The 23,481-nt window shown below is 41.8% G+C and overlaps 2 protein-coding genes across 2 annotated transcripts; both read right to left on the reverse strand.

Moving 5' to 3' along the window:
• Positions 1-2,850: 2,850 nt before the first annotated feature.
• Positions 2,851-10,620, reverse strand: LOC119732464 (cholinesterase 1-like). The gene is made up of 8 exons (XM_038205989.1): positions 10,098-10,620; positions 7,662-7,824; positions 6,848-6,925; positions 6,227-6,345; positions 5,528-5,698; positions 4,680-5,296; positions 4,195-4,382; positions 2,851-3,645 (listed from the first exon to the last, which is right to left on the reverse strand). The coding sequence occupies exons 1-8, from the start codon at positions 10,458-10,460 to the stop codon at positions 3,554-3,556; spliced, it is 1,791 nt and encodes a 596-aa protein (XP_038061917.1). The 5' UTR covers positions 10,461-10,620; the 3' UTR covers positions 2,851-3,553.
• Positions 10,621-15,207: 4,587 nt separating this feature from the next.
• Positions 15,208-22,802, reverse strand: LOC119732460 (cholinesterase 1-like). The gene is made up of 8 exons (XM_038205987.1): positions 22,039-22,802; positions 20,310-20,469; positions 19,351-19,428; positions 18,922-19,040; positions 18,510-18,680; positions 17,700-18,322; positions 16,814-17,001; positions 15,208-16,310 (listed from the first exon to the last, which is right to left on the reverse strand). Exons 1-8 carry the CDS (start codon positions 22,405-22,407, stop codon positions 16,219-16,221), a joined length of 1,800 nt encoding a protein of 599 aa, XP_038061915.1. The 5' UTR covers positions 22,408-22,802; the 3' UTR covers positions 15,208-16,218.
• Between the last annotated feature and the right edge of the window lie 679 nt (positions 22,803-23,481).

The following is a 23,481-nucleotide window of genomic DNA, read 5'->3' on the forward strand; positions in this document are numbered from 1 at the left end:
AATGGCTGTGCCATGAGCAAATATAGAATTTGAATTGTTCGCTTATCATGATTGTACAAACAAGCCGATTCATGTTTTGCACCGTGAGCTTTGGTCTTGTTGATAGTAAATGCATTAGATAACAACCCGTCTTTTTCTATTGTATTTTTTTTTTGGGGGGGGAGGGGTTGGGGTTGGGTGGAGGAGGTTTGATGCTATTACATTCAAGAATGGAACGCCGAAGCTATGAGACGCCTCGGTCATGTGGGTAAAGTGGCTTTTTCCAATGGTAGCGCTGTCAAATCGGACGGTCAATGGTACTATCGGACAATAGGTGGCGCTTTTCAAGGCGGCAATGTTACCGACCACCAGCGTTCGCGGGACGTTCCTCAAAAAGGGCATTTGTTAAAAAAGGGCAATCGTTAATGTATTTATATTTATATTTATTTTATTTTTTTTTTTTTGGGGGGGGAAGGGTTGGCTGTTACGCTACTGTGAGTTGAGGGTGTTCTGTACGTGTGTGGTTTCCTGCTCGACTTAAGTCGCCTATGGTAAGCAGTTGGCGGTACTTCCTTGTCGACGAAAGTCGCCTATGGTCAGGAAAGAGTGTTAATTAACGCAAGAATGGAATGTCGTTCTCAATATTATTTTGTTATTCTAGGGAAAACAAGCCTGGAAACTATGTTACAATGGGTTGAACAGTTCCCAAATGAAAAAAGTAAATGACAGGCTGAATATAAGTGGCATATTATGTAAACACACCATGAAAAATGTGTCAATTTATTTTAGATCAGCTGGCTTCTACAGTTTACATCCCTAGGCGTTTGCAACATAACAATTTAAAAAACTTACTAAAAGTAGAAATGCACTGTCTTTTACTACTGCAATAGCATTCGAACCTAACGCTGCCAATTATTAGCTGTAAGAGCCAATACAGGAACACGTCAGCTAGTTTCGTATTTCTGGCGACCAATTTGTAAGGTGGCCAAGTTGGGCTCTTTGTATGCCAGCGCATTTTCATGAGCCGTCTACCGTGTTGTGATATAATTCCATGTAGACTAATAAGGGAATAAATGTGTGCTCCGGAGGTTTTTATCACTCTGTTTAATACCACTTAGAGTCTGGGTGCTGATAATTACCCGAGCCGGAGGCGAGGGTAATTATCAGCACCCAGACTCTAAGTGGTATTAAACAGAGTGATAAATACCGACGGAGTACATATTTATTCCCATTCATAAATACCTTTTCGGTAAAAAAAAATCATATAATTCGTTCAAAACATCCCGATTTTGTTCAACAAATTCACTTTATGCTTTTTGAAACATCCCTCCTGCAAAATAATGGAGTGTTCAGCTGGCGAGTAAGATGAAAACAACCCTTTTATGGAGATTGACGCGCGCGTATCATGTTCTACGCGATGTCGCGCAGAACGCACCTGGCGCGTTGCGTTTTGAATTTAGAACTATAAAATTCTAACTACCTGGTAGTGTTGCGCATGCCTACGTGAGGATTGTGAACGTTCAACCAATGAAACGATAAGAGGCACTGGATTTTTAGGAGTCCATATTTTATTGTGACACTGGAAAAGTGTTTAAGACCAGCTAGCCATGTCTTTATCATCCGTTTAATACCGGCCACGTGACGGGCTCTCGACCAATAGGAATGGCTAAACTGTCCGAGGTATTTATGAATGTGCAATATAAGTCACTGTGCATACACAAAAAAAACCGTCTTCAAAGCCGTTCAACTATGTATTTCGAAACTTGGCGTAGCTGCGGACCATTTTAAATAATTTAAACATCTTGGACGAGGATAAAAACACTCTTTACGGTTGTTTGTTTATGAATTAGTCCGTTCGCGAAACAGTCGTTGGATCACCTCAGCCCGCCATTTTGAAAATTATTTTGTCCTGCTTTCTTCGGAATCGTTCGACAACTCTAAAAGTTATGTTACGAGTAAAATAGAAATTCATTTACTCCAAAAAGTGTCTTGTATCAACCTTAATAAGTTGCAATATCAGGCTCAACGACAGTCCCGATTTGCTGGTAACGTATGTCATTTTCTGTCGCTACGCCACAACTTACGCCACCTAAAATGATTGCGCAAGTTACGCCATAATGTGATGCGCAAGTCGCGGACTCAAGCACTATCTGACTTTCGTGAAATGTGTCATAAGTAAAATGTTGCGAAGCGTGAAATGTTGTGCAACTTACGTCATAAATTTTGGTGCAAGCAGAGTTGCGCCATTGCGTAAGGTTTCGTGAAATCGGCTGCGGGACTTTTAGTAATAGAGAAGGATTAAATAATTCGTTAAACTTTGTCTGTGCATATTTGGGCGCAGTGGTCACCAAATATGCAGAGAACACTTCACGGAAAAGTGGAAAGTCATATTGTTTTTAATTTTATTTTAGGAAAACAAGCCTGGTCCTGAATAAAAAGAAATTAATAACTTACAAGCTTAATATGTGTATGTAATACACACCATGACAAATACATCAATTTATTTCAGATCTGCTGGCTTGCACTGTTTATATCCACTATAGGCCTAATAGAACATTACAAAAAAGGAAATTTTACACTAAGGCCAAAAAGGTCTCCGGTTTCTGGTATGGAGCTTGCCCCAAAAGTGGTGCGGCGACGCTTTTTTTTTTTTTACCGGGTTTTTTTCTTCAAATGTCGGATGATGAATGCAAATGGTGCCCGACTAAATTTAGCGCAAATATATGGGAGTCCAGAGAGGCTACAAAAAGCTGATACTCGATCGTAACCCCATCTAAAAACACGTTAAAATTGTGCAGCAGCATGATTCCAGTCAAAACAGTGAGTTTGGCGGTTTTAAGACATCATCTTACATTAATTTTTTTTTTTCATTTTGCCGACGCGCATGGCTACTGCGACGCGCGCGCATACCAGAAACCGGAGACTTTTTTGTTTGGGCCCAAAAGTAGTAATGCCCTTTCCTACCACTACAACAGCCATTGAAACTAGCACTGCATTTATTAACCATAAGCACCTAAAAAAAACATAAATTAGCTAGATGCATAACTGGCGACCAATTTGTACGGGGGGGGGGGATTAACAAACTCATTTGTAACATATTAGTTTAATACGCGGTTCCGTGGCCACTGTGCAGATACATACATAAAATAGCCGTCGTAAAAGCCGTTCAATGAGTATTTACATGTAAATCGAAACGTTGCGCAGCGGCGCCCAACATATTTGTTGCATTCGTTGTATATGTCGTATATTACGTAAGGAACTGTCTCATGAATTCGTAAACAGGTCTGTATTAGGGTGGTGTCTTAATTAGAATATTTTACGGCTACAGCTTGGGGTCAAAATTCCACATTGCAATTATACACTGGCCTTAATTCCCTCCTTGCCCCAAACTAGTGTAATTTCAACTTGGGATTTGAATTGATGCCTCATTCTTAGCAATCACTCTTAATGCGTAACGTGCTCACTACTGAAAGTTTCCTTTAAAAACTGATAAAAGAGTTGTCATTGTTGAAAACCTGCTAAGCAGTAATTCAAATTTCCATATTCCAATAAGTTTGGTGTGTCGAACTGTACTCTACTCCTCTGGGCATGTTTCCTTGGTACACGTGCCTTCTCCAGCGTCGCCATCTTTGGTCTCTTTCACCTCTCGACATCCTTTCGCCTCTTCTGGAAAATGATCGACAACAACCCCAAAACACCACATGAAAAATGGTTGTTTCTAATTCTTGGCGAAATCACCAACACCTTTCCTTCTTCCGTGTTGCTGCAACATAATTGCTGAAAATTCTTCTTTTAATATTCGTCCCTGAACATCATCAAAATAGCTACATGGTTTTACAAGCGACGCTCGAGGTTATGTTCTTCTTAATAGTCTCTGTATTTTCCATTTTGAATTCATTAAACAAACCCATTGATGATTACATTGTCTGTAATCAAGAAAAAATACCTTTGCTTGGCTTTTTACGTCTAACAAACCATCCAGTAATAGGGCTAAGAAAGAGTCTATATTTCGCTCATGTGATCGGGTAAAATCCGTTTTCCCTGTTCTGCATTGCATACATTCTTGAATAGCAATCATAACAAATGAGCGACCAATGAAGTGGCAGACCCTCCCACTCGCCAGACAGCACTCTGGAGGGTGCTGTTCTAGTTCACCCTGAGTTATTCTTAAAGCCACACTTTGAGACTGTCATTGATGCACCAACGCAAACTCACCGGCAATCTTGATGAGTTTTGGCATGAACTCATTCCACATGAGGCACTCCTTAGCCTTGATGCCACGCCCATTCCGCATGGAGACTGAAAGGTCTTTGTAGGCGAGTTCCTCCAGGGTGAACAACGGCCATTCTGGCAGCTTCTCCTCCTCCCTCTGCTCAGCATCTAGGGAGGACAAGTTGGGATTACTGAAGAGTGGAATAGAAGCAAGGAAGAAACATTGTCAAACGCAAATGTTGATGTTCTCACTGCAGTCGTTTTTTTTTATAAGCTCGTGCTTCACTAACAATCGCAATGTACTCGAACGTGTTCATCTATTGTAACGTCTTTTTTGTGTATGTTACTGTGTACAAGTATATACATGTACATGTATTGATGGGCAATGTACTTATTGTAGAATTGTAAACTATATAGGTTAAGTTTTTTTTACAGTTTGATCTATTTATATCTTTTACATGTCCATATATAGTTAATAATTTACTTACCCAGTCTTGGCTAGATTAGCCCAGTATTTGATAGTCTGGATCGACATACGGGCTTCATCTTCAGTGAACGTCCAGTTGACAGACGGGATGAGGGGCAGACCCATGACGAAGATGACGTTGTCACCGTGAGTTGACTTGGTCCACTTCTTACCTAGCATGGTGGTGGTGGGGACGTGATTCATGTAATAGCGGTACACCTGACGCCCAGCCTTGGTGAAGGCCCTTGCCGTTTTGTCTCCGGAGCATAAGAAAATGACGTCACCGACAAGTTGTGAGAGGCTGTCTAGATAGTCACAGTCTGGTAAACCGTAACATGAGGCGTTACCATACATTAGCTTGGCTGCCTCTATCACAATCGGCTCAGAGCTCAGCAGCGAACCTAAATGGAATTGAGCGATAGCATCGAATGTATCGCTGTCGACGAACGGTGCTTCGTCTGTGCTGTTTGGGAAAACAAGAAGGAGCATGAACATCCCCTCATCAGACTGAGCCCCGACGATTGATACTGCATCGTTGATGGCGCCCTGCTCGTAGAGGTCATTGGGGTCAGCAGGGATGACCTCGCCATCGACAACTGGTGCGAAGGCCTGCATTCCTCCACCCAACTCCTGCAGAAGCTGCGCCAAGATTGGATAAAGTGCAAAATTTGTCATTGCTATACCCTTCCCGACACTGCAAGCACAAGATATTGATCGAAGCAAGATATTGGCCAGCTATACGAAAACACGAATAAAACTCAATCGTTTGTTATTCAGTTGATGATAATTAGACTTAGATTTAAAATCAACAGAAAATGTTACCACCAAAATTAAAATTAAAAGGTATAATTAAGAGGTATTAAAACCAACCTTCTCATGTTGGTTTTCGACAATCGTGTCAAAGCCTTCAATTTGCTGCAGACATTCCAGTAACTCTTCCGACGTCTGACGTTCACAGCCGACCAGCTTTCCGAAAACAAAGGCCGCTCTCCGTGCCGCACCGTCTGGCAAGGTAGCCCAAGGAGCAGCAGCATCGCCACTCTACGAGATGGGATATACACACAAGGAAGTGATGAGGTGTGTCTTTGTTATGTCATCATGTAAGCTAATACATAAAATTCGTTCAACGCATCAAGAAGGAAAGCAGATGGTTTTGGGAATGCGACCTCGAACCATATTTGACACGTACGTGTGGTGTTGCTCGATATGGACGGGACTTGACATCATTTGACAGTACTGACGTCTAGCTCTTTCCACCAATTTCTCCGACATGGGAGGAAAGCGAGAGCACCAATTAACCCCTTTTACAAAGCCCCTGGCCGGAATGGAGGGGGCGGGGCATTCCTTTCCGCATTCATTTCTTTACTGTCTTGTTGATCCTGTATCCGGGTCGTTAGTGTGACGTCAGTTCAGTTTAAACCACGCCCACTGGCCAAGTGGCACTGGAACCATTGGAACCGGAATTTAACGCAACTTGAGTGTTTATCCAATGGGCGCTAGTAATCAGTGGTGCGCGCGCGTGTATGACGTTTTACTAATGAACCAGATACGAATTAATTTGAGGTGTACCTCCAAGATGGCGCCACGGAAGAGCCCTGCACTGCCCGGTGACACCATGTGCAAGCCCACGCAGGCTGCTCCTGCGCTCTCACCGAAGATGGCAACTCGCCCGGGATCACCGCCAAAAGCTGGCCATTAACCGGAGAAAAACATATTGAATCTTCTAAGGCCATTGCTTTGAGTTTAACTCCTTCTGATCAAACAACTCCATTTTGATAGATCTGTTGCATGGAAGTCATCGTCAGGTTCATGCCATTGTTGAACAGGGAGACGGATGCGTGACCCTTTTAATTATGCGTTAAAGATGGCCGCTGAACGCAAAACGTCTATAGATGAAGCTTCTATGTAATTTGCCGCGTTTTGGTGGAATTTAGGCAGTATCTTGCGCGGAAATAGTTTTCAGGCAAATTGTCGCACTATGGAACTTATCTACCATTGCGATGTAGTAACCGACCTTGGTGGGGTTTTTTTTGTTTAATTTGTCGGCAACAGACTTTGCACAACGAGGATATTCCCCAGTTGGTAAACCACACACAAGACATGAACGTGACTCTATAATGACACATATTATGCACACTGAATTGTCTAAATGTATCCAAAAAGACCATCATTATTTGTAAAAGCTGGTACCTTTGATGTTGTCTCTGACCCATTCCATGGCAAGACGTTGATCCAACAGTGCCATGTTACCTGGGATGATGTCATCATCTGCAGTAAGAAGTTGGCATTAAAGAAATCTCGTCAGTATAGGTGGGCTCGGACATCCGGGAATTGTTTGCATTGGCTTATCTACCTCCAAGACCGAATATCAATGGTTCTTGAGTCTGGAGTGCTGGACCGTAACACATAACAACCGATGAAATGTGTGTTCAACTGAGTACATGTTTTCAACAGATGACGTCAGCCCGCCCACCTATATGAATAATAACATTGTGTGCAAAACTTTCACCCATCATGTTTTGAGTATTGCATCCTAGAAATGAGAGCACTTCCTCCTGCTTGCTCGAGGCGTAAACCTAGCAGAGCCTACTTTATGCATTGATAGCTTCCCTGGGCGTGATCCCTGGCTACATGACGTGTATTAGGGTTCTATGGCTTTTGACTAGCGCCTCCTGAACAAAGCCATTGACAAAACTGCCAAATATCGGGCTGGATAGCTCAGTTGGTAGATCACTGCAACGGTGTTTCGGGTGTCACAGGTTCAAACTTGGCTCCAGTCAAGTTCTTTATTTGTTCAACTTTATAATTTAGTTCACCATTTCATTAAAAAGCTACACAGACTAATTTCAACTACTGAACGGAGTTTACAACATATGACTTTGAATTCTTGGGCTGTTTTTTTTTGTATTGCCTAAAAAGGTTCACCTCCTTATAAGTATCTTTTGGAAAGATAAAAAAAAACAGTTTCAATTTCATGGCTTTACTGTTCTTATCCTGAACTTACTCGTTGAAAGAAAGCCAAAAGGGCCGAGTCGATAATTCATTGTGACGACAATGACGTCACCTACAGATGCCAATGGGGTGGGATACAGATCCTCAATTAAAATTCCAGCTCCCATCATGTAGCCTCCGCCATGGATGTAGACAAGAACGGCTGCATCTGAAGGCTACGAAGAAAAAATGACACAAACACTCTCATATTAACCTTACGCTACATAGGTCATACGCTCCATAGGCCATGACACATATTATTTTGTTCACACACAAAAAAAGAGTTTTGTGGTCACATGATGCCATTTTTTCACACACAGTTCTCTTAATGCACCGCATAGGTTTGTCTCTTGTGAACGGTTTTGAAAGTGCCCAGGAATTAGCTTTTGACCACTCACAGAATGGGATTTGCTCCATCCCTGCACTAACATTATCTTTTCGAAAAAGGCCTGGTTAGCATACCATATGAATATCTGTTCAAAATAATATATTGGCCGAGTCGTTAATAAGCCATACACAGTCAGTAGCCGTGTCACGCACACAGCCCTGTTTGACCCCAGTTTCTCGTCCCGAGGTCAAGCACGTATGGCCCAAAAGCGTACGCGAGATTTTACGAGATTTATTCGAGACTACAGAAAACACAAAACGTGCCTCGATACATGCACTGTTTGGACAAGATGGCTAACTAAGTGAAAAGTTGAAATCGTGTGCTTTATTTTGATATAAAAAATAACTGCTTTTGACAAATATAAAGTGTTGTTATGGCCTGTGAAACAAAATCATTTTTTTATCAACAAAATCGAGGGCCGATAGTTTTTAGGTGCACATTCGATTCTTAAAAAAGGCCGAGACAAATGGCAAGGCTTAGTAGATAGAGGAAAGTATACGCTTCATTTTCATATGAAACACGTGCAGGAGACTTCTAATGTTTGGTCCAAATCGCCGGTTGAAAAATGAAGACTTTTGCGAGATTTCATGATTTGCAAACACAATGTACGCGTGTAAACGTACGCCGACGTACGTTGGCCTGAACACATTGTGAATAGCACGCGCTACTCGCGCAATGAATGACATGAATATTAAGCAGGCCATACTCGAGCGCGAGCTCGACCAATCAGTGGGCGTATGGGTCACAAGGTCACACCGTGTTTGGGTTCCTCGCTCTATGCTTTACACTGGCGACGATCTTTTCGCGTTTGAAAAATGGAAGTTGTTGGAAACATTGGGTGTACATCGAATTCTTAAAATATTAACGACATCACGTTCACGAGATTTTTTTGTAGATGAAGGTTCACACTTTCGTTTGATTACCTCAACATTTGGGAGACTTTCGTCGTTCTGGAAAAAACCTGGACATTTCATGACCTAATTTTTAGTCGATTTGTCCGTGAAATAATATCGTCAAAATGCATCGAAATCCTTTTTTTGAGAACAAAAAAAAAACCTTGATAGATGTATGAAGTAGGTCATCAACTACCTAAAACAACTTTGTTTGTTTGGATCGGTCGCTGGCCTCGCGTTGCTGTCAGTTGTGTGGACGAGAAAATAGAGCAGCTTTGCGTGACACGGCAACTGACTGTACAGCACTAGCACTGTGTACAAAACACGGCTGTGCTGTCGAACGACTTGCCCTCGAGTATTCTGCATGTACATGTACATGTACATGTACATGCACGTACATGTACATGTACGATCACACATCGTGTGGACCCAGTGCGCCAATACTAAACAAGTATTGAATGCTTCGAGTGGTGTAGTAAAACTAGCCTCCCGAGGTGATGCATGGACATTCTATTTTCACCGAGGGAGGCTAGTTTTACTTCACCACGACATAAAGCATTCAATATTTGTTTTATAACACTTCACCCACAGATTCTGCTTGGTTATAATATTATTAATCATTTAAATCTGAACACATTTGAAATAAACTTCAATTTCAATACAAAATTGGTGGGAAATGTATTTCTCTCTTCCATACTACCCCTTCGCGAAATGTTTGAACCCAACTCTGTGGCCCGCTCTCTTTGGAACAAAACGCGCTGCGCGCAACACGTTTTGTTCCAAAGAGTAGGGGTAGTTTGGAAGAGAGAAATACATTTTCCACCAGTTTTGTATTGAAATTGAAGTTTATTTCAACTGTGTTCAGATTTAAATAATTTAAAATATTAAAATCAAGCAGAATCTGTGGGTGAAGTGTTATAAAACAAATATTGAATGCTTTATCTCGTGGTGAAGTAAAACTAGCCTCCCTCGGTGATCCATCATGTCCATGGACCATTCTATTTTCCCTCGGCTTCGCCTCGGGAAAATAGAATGTCCATGGAGGACATGGATCACCTCGGGAGGCTAGTTTTACTACACCACTCGAAGCATTCAATATTTGTATATTATGTACGGTGCATCCATGATTTTAAATCCACCATGATTGCATGCAGTGTATAATACTTACCAGAGGTTGGGGGACGAACACATCAACGAACAGACAATCCTCATCGAAGGGCCCAGACAAAGTCAATTTGCCGATCGGCATGCTGGGTTGTGGACAGCGATTGCCGAGCTTGATAGCTTGTAACTCCCCGCTCCATGACTTGGCTACGGGAGGTTTGAAGCGTAGCGGACCCACGGGAGCTTCAGCGTACGGTATACCGAGGTAGGCGTCCACGCTACGGCCAAGCTCGGGGTCCGTGGGGCTGAACTCGAGCCTCGTACCGATGATGCGACCCTGGCTCGTCGTAACTACAGGAGGGTCATCGCTGGCTGCCAACGCGGTCGCCAAAACCAGACACAAAACGAAGACAGATTTGACATGCATCTTTTCCTATGGTTCACAGTGATCTAGTGCTGTAATGATCAGGTCACTGTAGCTGTGTGGGCAGCCTTTGGGTTCATGGTCTATTTTTTTGTATCACAACTCGATTTCATTGTGCGTGCACATCTCAATGGCTGCGCACAGTGCACATCTGATTAGCAAATGAGATTTCCTTGTTCCCCTTACTCACGGTGCAGTGGCGTAGCAAGGTCATTTGTATTGGGGTAAACGTGAAGCTGAAAAGGTGGACAGGTTTTTTTCACAGGTCACCTGGCCTCCGTAAAATCCAAAAGTGTGTTGGGGGTGCATGGTGGGTGGGTGGGGGACACCATATTCATATTGGGGCGCTGTTAAAATCCTTGGACAAAACTTTAAAACGTTGGTTGTGTTTAAAATTTCGTAACTTGCAAACTATATGAGTGATTTGAATGATTCTTGTACTAAAAAAGCGTATGAATTGGGCTTTCATATCCTAGCTGTTGGCAGAACTTAATTCACAAAAACAATTATGGTCCCGACATTTGGGTTTCGATTTTTTTTATTCACTCTGTACTACCCCCCTCTGACGAAGCCCCGCCTGGAGGGTGGGGAATCCCGGGACATACCGTTCTTTCGTTTTACCGTTTTGAATTTCCTCAAAAACAAGAACAGTAAACGAACCGATCGATGACCGTTTTGTCGTTTTACAGTTTTGTAAAACGGCAAACGGTATTAAGATAAATACGGTTATTCTGTTTTATCAGTTTAGTAAAATGCATTACAGCATAACGATCAATGATTTTTGTTTTACAGTTTTACACAAATATTAAGTTTGATTAACAGCAACAAAACGGTCAGTATTGAATACAGACTGTTTTTTTTTTACTCCAGTGTCATAGTTAACAGTCCGTGGTGCATTTTGTGGCGGTGGGCAAGGGGGAGGAGGGTGGAGGGGACCATGCCGTGCACGAAGAAGCGTTAACCTCGGCATAATTAATGCGTGGTGTGATTCCTGGCGTGACCTTGACCCCCCATCTACTGCGATTCAGTTGGTGGGGCTTGAAGAGTTGCAAACAAAAATGGCGCTGGAAAATTTCATGGAGGAAATTTCAGAATAGATACAGTGTTGTAAGACGTACAAAGAAGTTGCAGATATGTTGAAGGAAATTGGAGTCGCCAGCGCGGCTTTTTAATAGCCAATATTCTCAAATTCTGTCTTGAGAACTAGAACGACATAAATGTAAGGACTCCTTACTAAGGAGGGCAATTTCACAGGCAGACGGTGACTCGATCCCAAGGACACATTAATATTCCAAGGTGCCGCATTGCTATAATTGCCAACTTAAACCTGAATAAAAAAATGGTCGACAAGACTTTTGACCGTTTTGACATTGTCATGTTTTTGTAAAACAACACTCTAAAAATAAAGCAACTAACCGTTTATTGCTTTTTACAATTTACAAAAACAATAAAAAGGTAATTGTTTTCTGTGACTTAATACCGTTTGACCGTTTTACAAAACTGTAAAACGACAAAACGGTCAATGGCTCGTTTGTATACATTTTAAGTTGTACCTCCACGATTGCGCCACGGATCAAGAGCCCTGCACTGCCCGGTGACACCATGTGCAAGCCCACGCAGCCTGCAGGCCTGCTCTCTCGCCGAAGATGGCAACTCGCTCGGGATTACCGCCAAAAGCTGACGATAATTAACACGAGAAAAACAAATCACATCATTCTTCCGTAGAGGCTTTCCAATTTGAAGTCATCTTGAGCTGCAATTTGAACGCGGAATAAAACACGTCAAGATTGTTGCAAAAAAACCCGAATTTTCTACGTGCGTTGGTTGAAATGCCGTGGTCACTTTTGCGGAAATAGTCTTCGAACTGCCTCACAATGGAAATGATGCAAGCCCAACTTATTGATTGTTACCAAAGGGTAACCGACAAATGTGTGTCTGTGACTTTGGCAAAGTGAAGATTTTGCTCAGTTGGTACACCACTAACATTTCACATCAACTATAACTCTAAAAAGATTCAATTGTGTACACACTGAATTGTCTGAATGTAGCCACAAGTTTCATCTTGATAACAGCCGGTACCTTTGATGTTGTCTCTGACCCATTCCAGGGCAAGACGCTGATCCAACAGTCCCATGTTACCTGAGACGTCATCACCTGCAGTGAAAAGTTGGCATTAAAGAAGTCTCGTCAGTGTATGGCGCCCACATCCTGGGATTTGTAACTTTGCTTATTTAGCTCCCAGACCTATGTTCTTGAAATTCGATGGTTCTTGAGTCCGGAGTGCTGAATGGTAACACATAGTAACCGCTATTGTGTAAATAAATGGATGTTTTCTCTGGATGACGTAAGCCCACCCCAATTGTAAGTGTATGAACAGTGGTTGTGTACAAGTCTTGCACCGAACATGTTTCAGTATTGCATCCTAGAAATGAGAGCACTTCCCACTTACGCGAGGTATAAACCAACCAAAGCTTACGTAAGGTCTGGATAGCATAATTGATAGACTTTGGGTGCGATCCCTAACTGTCGCCCTTATACAAAGTCATTGACAAGCTAGGCAGTGGTCAGCAAACAGCTAGATAGCTCAGTTGGTAGAACATCGGAACGGTGACCCGGGAGGTTCAAACCCCGCTCCAGTCAAACTCGTGGTTGACATAACCAGGGCCTGGCCCAGATTATCTAATACGCGCGGTAGGGACCGTGTCTGGCGGGGTCGATTTCACGAAACACGTAAGTTACGATGCATCGTCAAGTTACGATGTGTCTTAGCCCTGCGATCAATCTTAGCTGCGATGCACTACGAACCATTTCACCAAACTTATCGTAACAGCGATGCATCGCAAAACTATTTTTAGCGTGACTGTTTCATGTCTGTCAGTAGTATCTAAACAGGTGGCAGTCATTTAGTAATCACCAAAGAGTCGTGGGATTTCTCTTTAAAAGTTTCAAATTGAAAAACAAAATGGCGGTCGTTGATAATTGGTTTGCGGACAAAACAATGCTCGAAACAAACAATTGTTTGACTGGAATTTTCTGCTAAGTTGTCACGGTAAGTCACATGTACGTAACAGTAATTTACATAGATAATTGAACGAACATTATCAAATTATGTCGGTATTCTTTTTTCACTTGTCATGTCGTAAAACTGGCTTCGAAAAGACACTTCATAACTTACGACGACCCACAAATACGTACGTCTTAACTTACGACGTGTTCTTCGCCGTTGTCATTTTACTTACGATGCGTTCAACTCATAGTTTCGTGAAATCGATTTTAAGAAGGGTACTCCTTAAAAAAAAGGGCACGCGCAAGCCAAATGCTAGTCGAAACAGCGGCGGGCTGCGAATGTTTTTCCCCAAACGACATCCGCATATGGGGTATACGCTATGGCGTTTGGGAATTTACTTCTCTGAAACCTTAAAAGAAAAAATATAATTAGGAAAAAAAAATGAATTCGAACGTAATGATATTCGGACTTCATTTCCCTTTTGAAATAATCATCGAAAGCCTTAGATTAGAAAAGAAAACCAATTCGGGTACAAAACGGTGACTCAAACCCACAACTTGAACCTCCGTCCGAAGATGTAAAAAAAACCCTCTTTACTACAGTGTATAAGCAAATAAATAATGGAAGTGTTTAGAACGGAAAACAGGACACAAAAACAGTACAATGACGTCATCATTTGGAAGGGCATCCTCTAGCGGTACATCAAATCGGGTTTCCTTTTTTTAATTTAAAAACCATCAGTCCAAATTTAACTAAATCGCCCCTTGTTATTTTTTAATCAACTACATATAACTTTGCAAGGTTTCAAAATTATGACGGCATCATACCAAAAGTTACTGTAGGGAGAATTTGAAAATGATCATTTTTTTAAATTTTATAATTTGATCCCTGTCTACGACTTTGTTTGTAGCCCAAATAATGATATCCGTTATAATGTTGACCTTTTGATCTTTGATGTTGTGACGTCATCAAACCGGAAGTTAGTTGTTATTCATACAAACACTTATATTTTCCATATTTTCATACGTTATTTTAACTTCATAATTAACATGTGTCCTCTCCGAACTAAATCAGCATTCACTTTCCCTTTTGGACTGATTACGTCATCAAACCAGAATTAACTTGTCCGTGTGCATAAAATGTATACCGAAATTTGATACATTTTTGTTTTAAACAAAATCATTGGTTGTACTGGAAAGGATACATTTTCGTGATCCTTTGTTCCGACATTAAATTATTCATAACTAAACCGGGCTGTGTCTAATGAAATAGTTGTCGGCCCGACCACTCTGCGTTTTTAAACTCAATAAACGCCTTGACCTCTAGGGTGTACTTGTCGTGGTAAAACAAACCGATTCATTTTTTGGCATCGTGAGCTATGAGCCCTTCGGTCTTGTCGAAAGTAGATGCATTACAAATCAACCCGTCTGATAAATCTATTGTAAAGTTTGGACAATAAAAGATGTTTACAAATAAAAGGCGGGGTTTTTTTGGGGGGGGGGTGAGTGGGTTTGATGCTAGATTTAAGTGTGGAACGCGGAATCCGTGAGACGCCCGGCCATGTGGGTATCTGGCATTTTGCTGTTCAAAGTGGACGACAAAAGTCGCCCATGGTAAAGAAGGAGTTTTAATTAACGCAAATATGGCATGTCTTTTTCAATTATTTTCATTCTAGGAATAACAATCCTGGAAATTATGATAATGGTTGAACATGTTTTGGATAAACACGAAATAAGCCGAATGTAAGTACATGTATGTAAACACATACCGTGAAAATGTGTCAATTTATTTCAGATCAGCTGGCTTCTACAGTTTATAGTTATCTCAAAGCGTATATAATTATGCAACGTAACAATTAAAAAAATATCTTGTTAAAGTAGAAATGCACTGTCATAAACCACTACAACAGCATTCGAAACTAGCACTGCTTTTGTTATCTATAAGAGCCAATAAGGCTAGTTGCGTAATTGGCGACCAAAATAGGTGGCCAAGTTTGGCTCTTTGTATGCCATGTTGTGATATCATTCCTGTATATGTAGACTAATGTGCAACATATTACGCGGTTCCGTAGTCACTGTGCATACACAAAATAGCCGTCACAATAGCTGTTCAATTGTATATTTAAATCGGAACGTTGCGCAGTGGCGCCACATTTCGCAGCGGCGCAACAGATTTGTTGTATACATTCTACGAATGGGGAATAAATGACAACTGTCTCGCGATTCGACTGCTGGTCTGTTTACACGTGGTGTTTAACTAATCAGGTATTTTAGGGCTACTCGGTGGGGTCCAATCTCATAGTACAATGTAGATAGGACCTTCGATCTTGTCATTTCCTAAACTGCTGCGATCTACAGCTCTACTTTGGAATATCGAATAACGATTTGCCTCTGTTGTGATGCATAGGTTTCACTTAAATCCAAATGAACGGACGAAAGCTTGTACTTAAATTGGTTTAAACTATGCCTAAGCGTCTTAATTTAAGCGGTGTCCTTTCTAACAGGTACTTTTTTAACAGTTAGCGTACATTTTGCTCTCTGCTTCAACGGCTAAAAAAGACAAGTAAAGCAACTGTTTGCAGTTAATTTCGGTTGACGATTTGAATTGATACTTCACTTTTAGCAATCACTCTTGATGCGTAATGAGCTCGTTTGACTTAAAGTTAAAACTGATACAAAAATTGTCATTGTTGAACAACCTGCTAGGCTGTGACTTAAAGTTTCACGTTCCAAGTTTCGTTTGACAAACTGTGCTCTATTCCTCTGGGCATGTTTCTTTGGTGCACGTGCCTTCCCCATCGTCGCCATCTTTGGTCTCTTTCACTTCTTGACACTCTTTGGCTTCTTCTGAAAGTGATCGACAACCAAAAACGCCATTTGAGAAATGGTTCTTTCTAATGCTTGGCGAAATCGTCCACAACCTACCTTCTGCCATGTTGCTCATTCTTCCAACATCTTCAAAATAGCTTCATGTTTAACACTGACTACAAAGGTTATATTATTTAATAAAGTCTCTGTATGTATTCTTTTCTCTTCAACAAAATAACCTCAAGACTGTATTGTCTCTATTCACGAAAAATGATTTTCGTTGAGTCTTTACTTCTTACAACCCACAAAGTCTGGAAATATAATCCAAGGGTTATGAACCAGTCTTTCATTGCGCTATCGTTGTTGGAAAATCAACGACCACTGAGCATGAACCATTTAGATTGTAGACCCTCCCGATTTTCTGGGAACGGCACACTCTGGAGTGCGCTGTTCTGTTGAACCCCGAGCGATTCTTTAATTATTAGGTTCTGTATCAAGCCACAGAATGAGACTTTGTCACTGATGCACCAACGCAAACTCACCGACAATCTTGATGAGTTTTGGCATGAACTCATTCCACATGAGGCACTCCTTAGCCTTGATGCCACGCCCATTACTCATGGAGATTGACAGGTCTTTGTAGGCGAGTTCCTCCAGGGTGAACAACGGCCATTCTGGCAGCTTCTCCTCCTCCCTCTGCTCAGCATCCAGAGAGGACAAGTTGGGATTACTGAAGAGCGGAATAGAAACAAGGAAGAAACATTGTCACACGCAAATGTTGATGTTCTCACTGCAGTTTTTTCAATGAGGTCATGCTTCACTAATTATAAATAGCAACTGAATGTACTAAAAAGTGTATTTTTTTCTTTTAAACCCTTCCTAAAATGGCGCAGTGACACATTCATCTATATTGTAATGTCTGTTAATTAGGTATGTTTGGTGTACAAGTATATATTGATGGGCAATGAACTTAGGCCAAAATAAAAAAGTCTCCGGTTTCTGGTATGGAGCTTGCCCAAAAAGTGGTGCGGCGACGCGGCTTTTTTTTTTTACCTGTTTTTTTTTGCTTCAAATGTCGGCTGATGACTGCGAATGGTGCTCGACTATTAGTGCAAATATATCGGAGTCCAGAGAGGCCACATAAAGCTTATTCTCGACGGATCATAACCCCATCGAAAAACACGTTAAAATTGTGCAGCAGCAGGATTCCAGTCAAACCAGTGAGTTTGGCGGTTTGGAGACATCATCTTTTATTGAAAAAAACCTTTCTCATTTTGCCGACGCGTATGACTACGGCGACGCACGGGCATACCAGACACCGGCGACTTTTTTTGGCCTTATTATAGAATTAAAAACTATAGGTTAAGTTGTTTACAGTTGGATCTATCTATCTGCTATCTGTCCATCTATAGTTGATGATTTACTTACCCAGTCTTAGCTAGGTTGGCCCAGTATTTGATAATCTGGATCGACATACGGGCTTCATCTTCAGTGTACGTCCAGTTGACAGACGGGATGAGGGGCAGACCAAAGACGAAGATCAGATCGTCGAAGTGAATTGACTTGGTCCACTTGTTACCCAGGATGGTGGTGGTGGCGATGTGAGTCATGTAATAGCGGTACACCTGACGCCCTGCCTTGGTGAAGGCTCTGGCCGTTTTGTCTCCGGAACAGACATACAGGACGTCACCAAGCACTTGTGAGAGGCTCTCTAGATAGTCACAGTCTGGTACACCAGAACAGGAGGCGTTACTGTACATCATCTTGGCAGCCTCTTTCACAATCGGCTCAGAGCATTTCATCCAACCTAATTGGAATCGAAGGTTAGCATCGAATGAATCGCTGTCGACAAACGGCGCCTCGTCCGTGTTGTTTGGGAAAACAGGAAGAAGCTCGAGCATACCCTCATCAGCAAGAGCCCCGATGATTGCTACGGCGTCGTTAATGGCACCGTGCTCGTAGAGGTCATTGGGGTCAGCAGGGATCACATCGCCATCGACAACTGGTGTGAAGGATATCAACTGGTGTCCACTAAACTCCGCCGCGATTAGCTGCGCAAAAATTGGATAAAGAGCCAAACTTGTTATGGCTACCTTCCCGGCACTAAACCTACATAATAGCTGACAAAATGTTTAAGCAAGACTTTGACCATCTGTAAGCAGACATGGATACCAATTCAATCATGGGGTGATTCGGCCTACTCTCAAATCAACAGTCCATTTATAATTTATCACCAACCTTGTCCTGTTGCTTTTCGACAATCGTGTCAAAGCCCTCAATTTGCTGCAGACATTCCAGTAACTCTTCCGACGTCTGTCGTTCACAGCCGACCAGCTTTCCGAGAACAAAGGCTGCCCTGCGTGCTGCACTGGCTGGCGTAGTTGCCCAAGGAGCAGTAGCATCACCACTCTACGTATCAAGGACGAGAAACAAAGCAGATGGTTTGGGGAATGTGATACGTGGGGCGCTGTTTATGGACGGGACTTGAGATTACATGACACCAAGTGGCGCTGTTTATGGTAACCTCTAGCTCTTTTGTAAACTGAAAGTTCGCCGACATGAAGGACAAAATTGAGAGTATACCACCCCTCTTAAGAAGCCCCTGTACAATCGTGCTTCTCCCTAATCTTGTATACATTTCAAGGTGTACCTCCAAGATGGCGCCACGGAAGAGCCCTGAACTGCCCGGTGACACCATGTGCAAGCCGACGCTGGTCCCTCCTGCACTCTCACCAAAGATGGCAACTCGCTCAGGATCACCGCCGAAAGCTGACAATATTATTAAAACAAGAAAACAAAAATCCAATCTTTCTTCCGTAGATCCTTTCCAATTTGAAGTTATCTTGAGGTACATTTAGACCTAAAAAAAATAAAACACGTCAAAATAATTGCAAAACGTCTCCGTAGTTTTCTACGTGTGTTGGTTGCTGTGGTAACTTTTGCGGAAATAGTCTTCAAACTGCTTTACCATGAAAATGATGGAAACTCAAATGATGTAATAGTGTCTTTCTAAAGTGACACTATTATGCGCACTGAATTGTCTGAATGTAGCATTCCATGATTTTGTAAAAACCGGTACCTTTGATATTGTCTCTGACCCATTCCAGGGCAAGACGTTGATCCAATAGTCCCATGTTACCTGGGATGACTTCATCATCTGCATTGAAAAGTTGGCATGAAAGAAATCTCGTCAGTATAGGTGGGCGCGGACATTTGGGAATTTGTAACATTGGCTTATCTAGCTTTCAGACCTATGTTCTTGAAATTCAATGGTTCTTGAGTCTGTGCTGAATAGCAACATAGGAACAGATGAAAACTGGTGTGCAAATGAATCGATGTTTTAATCGGATGACGCAGCCCGCCCCACATGTAAGTGTATGCACATTGGTAGTGTACGAGACTTGCACCAAACATGTTCGAGTATTGCGTCGTAGAAATGAGAGCACCTCCTTCGTAAAACCGGAGGTCACCGGTTCAAACATTCACGTGTGCAGAACCAATATCTAACGCCTGATATATCCTAAGCAGGCCTGCATTAATCCAAAATGGCACAGTAGGCACCGTGCCTAGGGCCTACAAAAAAGTCAATCGGAGTCGACTTGAGAAACTGTGACGTCGTTTCGATCAGAAATGTGGACTGAGTTGTTGATTGGTCAATTGCCATTTTTTTGTAATACAACGAGTACAGAAGGCGCCTACTGAATGGTCAAAATCTCGAGGTCATGAAGCAGTGTTGTTCAGCAAATTAATACCCGAATCTGCTCGCATATCATATAGACCCTTGCTGTGCAAAGGGATATTCCACAGACTAGTAAGCATTTTGTTTTGATCAATTTCATAATTCAGTTTACTTTATTTAGGTAATTTTGTTTAAAGGCTACACAAATGCATTCAGTTTAATGTGACTTATTTTAATTTCAGTTGTTTTCATTTTTGACCTTCAAAAGTTACAGCTGCTTAATTATCTTTTTGTGTAGGAAAACAAATCGTTTGCAATCTAAGATTTTAATTCTGTTTTCCCGAACATACCGGACTTACTTGTCGAAAGGAAGCCAAAAGGGCCGAGTCGATAATTCATTGTGACGACAATGACGTCACCCACAGCAGCAATTGGTGTTGGATACATTTCCGCCATAATGCCAGCTCCATTGATGTAAGACCCTCCATGGATGTAGACAAGAACGGCTGCATCTGAAGGCTATACAAAAAATACTGATACAAACACTCATAACTTGGGTATGTAGACCTTTTCACATTATTTTGTTCCCAAGATGGATGTTGTGGTCACGTGATATGACCAGTTCCTCTGTTCTCTTCTGCACTGCCTGTATGTATCTTGAAATATGATATGACCAGTTCCTCTTTTCTCTTCTGCACTGCCTGTATGTATCTTGAAATATGAATGGTTGAAAAGTGATTCTTTAATATGGGCCAAATATGCAAAGATGCTTAAATATTTGGGTTGCCCAGCGGTTACCAGTTGACATGACGTCAGAGGTAACATTTTTTTGGCGAAAGAGGGCGCCCATGACATCGAATTGTAGAAGATATAGACAATTGAAACATCACGTTTAAAGAAGAACATATTACTATTACTATATTACTATATTTGAACATCAATATTAAAGTTTACACAAACGTAATTGGTGAATTACGTAAACGTGCGACACCGGTGCGCTCTTGCGTGCCGCACCGCCTTATACAGTTTTGCATTTGAAGTATGGGCATGCCCCACGCATGCACCCGGCATGCCCTTATAAGCTTGGGCTTTTTAAAATCATGCCTCCATGTTGATACATGTATAACTACTGTTTGTTCTCATGATGCTTTTACTTTGTTGTTGATGAAAATAAATGTTATTGTTGAAAACTAAACAGCGGCGACCCACAAGGCGTAATGTGCAATGGCGGCGAGCGAGTCAGAACATGTTTGAATAATCTTCATTTGTTCAAGACATAAATACGTGGACAAATTTACTATTTTATCAAGCCTTATTAAATATTGTATGTAAAAGTCAACTCTCGGGAATACGATTGTGTTTATGCAAGTGTTCGGCGATATGTATTTCATGAGATATTTTGAATCAAATTCGACAGACATGACTTGTGAAGTGATACTTTGCCTTAATTTTAAGCTGCCACAGCAGGGCTGTAATTAGTCCAAAAATCTGGGACTCTCAATACTATGAGAGTCCCAAAACTCAAGGTACTGAAACATGCAAAACAAGAAAATAGACTGACATTTGTAACAACCAGTCCAACAACTCTTTAGAACTGCATCAATCAAGTGTCAGCTGCATGACTGTTCCAAAAGAATTATCTAGGATGTCGGGTACTAGGTAAACATTTCTACACATGTCTCCACAGTCAGGCACAGACTAATGACAATGAATGAACGAGTCAGTCTTGTCAAACAGTTAGACCATGGATGGACATGTACAAGTCTAGTCCTTAGCCTCATTTCGAAATCACTTGACATCCCTCTCATGTGCAAGCCACTGCCAAATATTGAAAAAAAGTCCCCTTTAACCAAAAATTGAATTGAGTCTTCAAACTTGGTTGGTGAAATACTGAGGACCTTTTATTTGCCCATTGAAAGTTTTGAAGAAATTTGCTGGCTAAAGAGTGAGTTAAGTTGGCCTGATCTTCTTTTGCATCGTTTTGAGCACTTAAGGTCCCAGTCTGGGCTGCAATGGCGACAGTAATAGGCGGATTATAAAAGAGAGGCAAATTACATCCCAATTGTAGGGGTAATGTACATGTATTACCAGAGGTTGGGGGACGAACACATCAACGCAAAGACAATCCTCATTGAAGGGACCAGACAAAGTCATTTCGCCCAACGAAGCCATGGGCATGGGCTGCGGACAGCGGTTGCCGAGCTTGGTAGCTTGTAACTCCCCGCTCCATGACTTGGCTACGGGAGGTTTGAAGCGTAGCGGACCCACGGGAGCTTCAGCGTACGGTATACCGAGGTAGGCGTCCACGCTACGGCGAAGCTCGGGGTCCGTGGGGCTGAACTCGAGCCTCGTACCGATGATGCGACCCTGGCTCGTCGTAACTACAGGAGTGTCATCGCTGGCTGCCAACGCGGTCGCCAAAACCAGACACAAAACGCAGACAGATTTGACATACATTTTTTCCTATGGTTCAGGTTCCCAGTGATCTAGTGCAGTCACGATCAGGTCACGTATGTACTGTGAGCAGGGTTCATGGTCTTGTATCACAACTTGATTTCATTGGGCGTGCACATCACAATGGCTGCACACAGTGCACATCTGATTTGCAACTGAGATCACGTTTGTGTTCCTTCCTCAATGCTTAGTTCACGGATCCTACACACAAGGATAAACGACTGTTCTGAGCTCCAGTACAAAATGCACTGAGTTGTTAGACGCGTGATGACGGGCATTAATACCCGTTGGCTTTCAACCACGAATTTTCCAGGGTGTGCTAATGTGTCGGTTTTTGCATGACTTCTTATACGGAAATATTCATAAAACTGTATGCAAAACTACTACTTATGTAAGACATAATTCTTCCAAAATTGTTAAAAATTAAATACTTCTGGATATAACATATGGTATTGTGCAGTTTTTATCGTCATAGATGAAGTATTTACCCGGGGGCTATGACTTGTCATAGGTCATGATAAATTACCAGAATGCCACCCCCACTTCCTTCACAAGATTCTGTGATGTTCATCAGCCCTTCCCAGCTTCCTGTTTGCAGGACGGGGGTACGAGCGAAGGGTGAGGGACACCCATAGAGCTATATTAAATTATTCATATGGGGGCGCTGTTCAACCCCGACCATCAAGGGCACTTAGGTATTTAGGTATTCAGGGAGGGGGGTAAAGTTCATTGTCGACAAAAGTCGCCCATAGTAAGGAAGAGTTAATAGGAAATTCATTCTCAATGATTTTTTTATTCTAGGAAAAAACAAGCCTGGAAATTATGTTACAATGGGTTGAAAATGTTCAAAATGAAAAAATAACCAATAAGTATATGTAAACTCAATTTATTTCTGATCAATTCGAAGTGGCTTGTCCATTTTGTACTTATGTGCAAAATATTAAGCGGTTCCGTAGACACTGTGCTGACATCATACATAAAATAGCCGTCGATCGTCAAAGTCATTATGATAACGTTGCATGGTGGCTCTCCATGGCAATGACACAATAAAATCGTACATGTATAAATTATACGAAT

The sequence above is a fragment of the Patiria miniata genome, unplaced genomic scaffold (genome assembly GCF_015706575.1).
Source record: "Patiria miniata isolate m_02_andy unplaced genomic scaffold, ASM1570657v1 HiC_scaffold_24, whole genome shotgun sequence".
Lineage (NCBI taxonomy): Eukaryota > Metazoa > Echinodermata > Asteroidea > Valvatida > Asterinidae > Patiria > Patiria miniata.

Excerpts from the sequence above, each read along its gene's own strand:
- LOC119732464 (XM_038205989.1), bottom strand. The coding sequence starts at position 10,460 with ATGCATGTCAAATCTGTCTTCGTTTTGTGTCTGGTTTTGGCGACCGCG. Across the intron at positions 7,825-10,097 it reads TGTTCGTCCCCCAACCTCTG|CCTTCAGATGCAGCCGTTCT; the intron begins GTAAGTATTATA and ends TTTTCTTCGTAG. Across the intron at positions 4,383-4,679 it reads GCTAATCTAGCCAAGACTGG|TAATCCCAACTTGTCCTCCC; the intron begins GTAAGTAAATTA and ends TCCACTCTTCAG.
- LOC119732460 (XM_038205987.1), bottom strand. The coding sequence starts at position 22,407 with ATGTATGTCAAATCTGTCTGCGTTTTGTGTCTGGTTTTGGCGACCGCG. Across the intron at positions 19,429-20,309 it reads TTTTGGCTTCCTTTCGACAA|ATGATGAAGTCATCCCAGGT; the intron begins GTAAGTCCGGTA and ends TTTTCAATGCAG. Across the intron at positions 18,681-18,921 it reads TCCGTGGCGCCATCTTGGAG|AGTGGTGATGCTACTGCTCC; the intron begins GTACACCTTGAA and ends CTTGATACGTAG.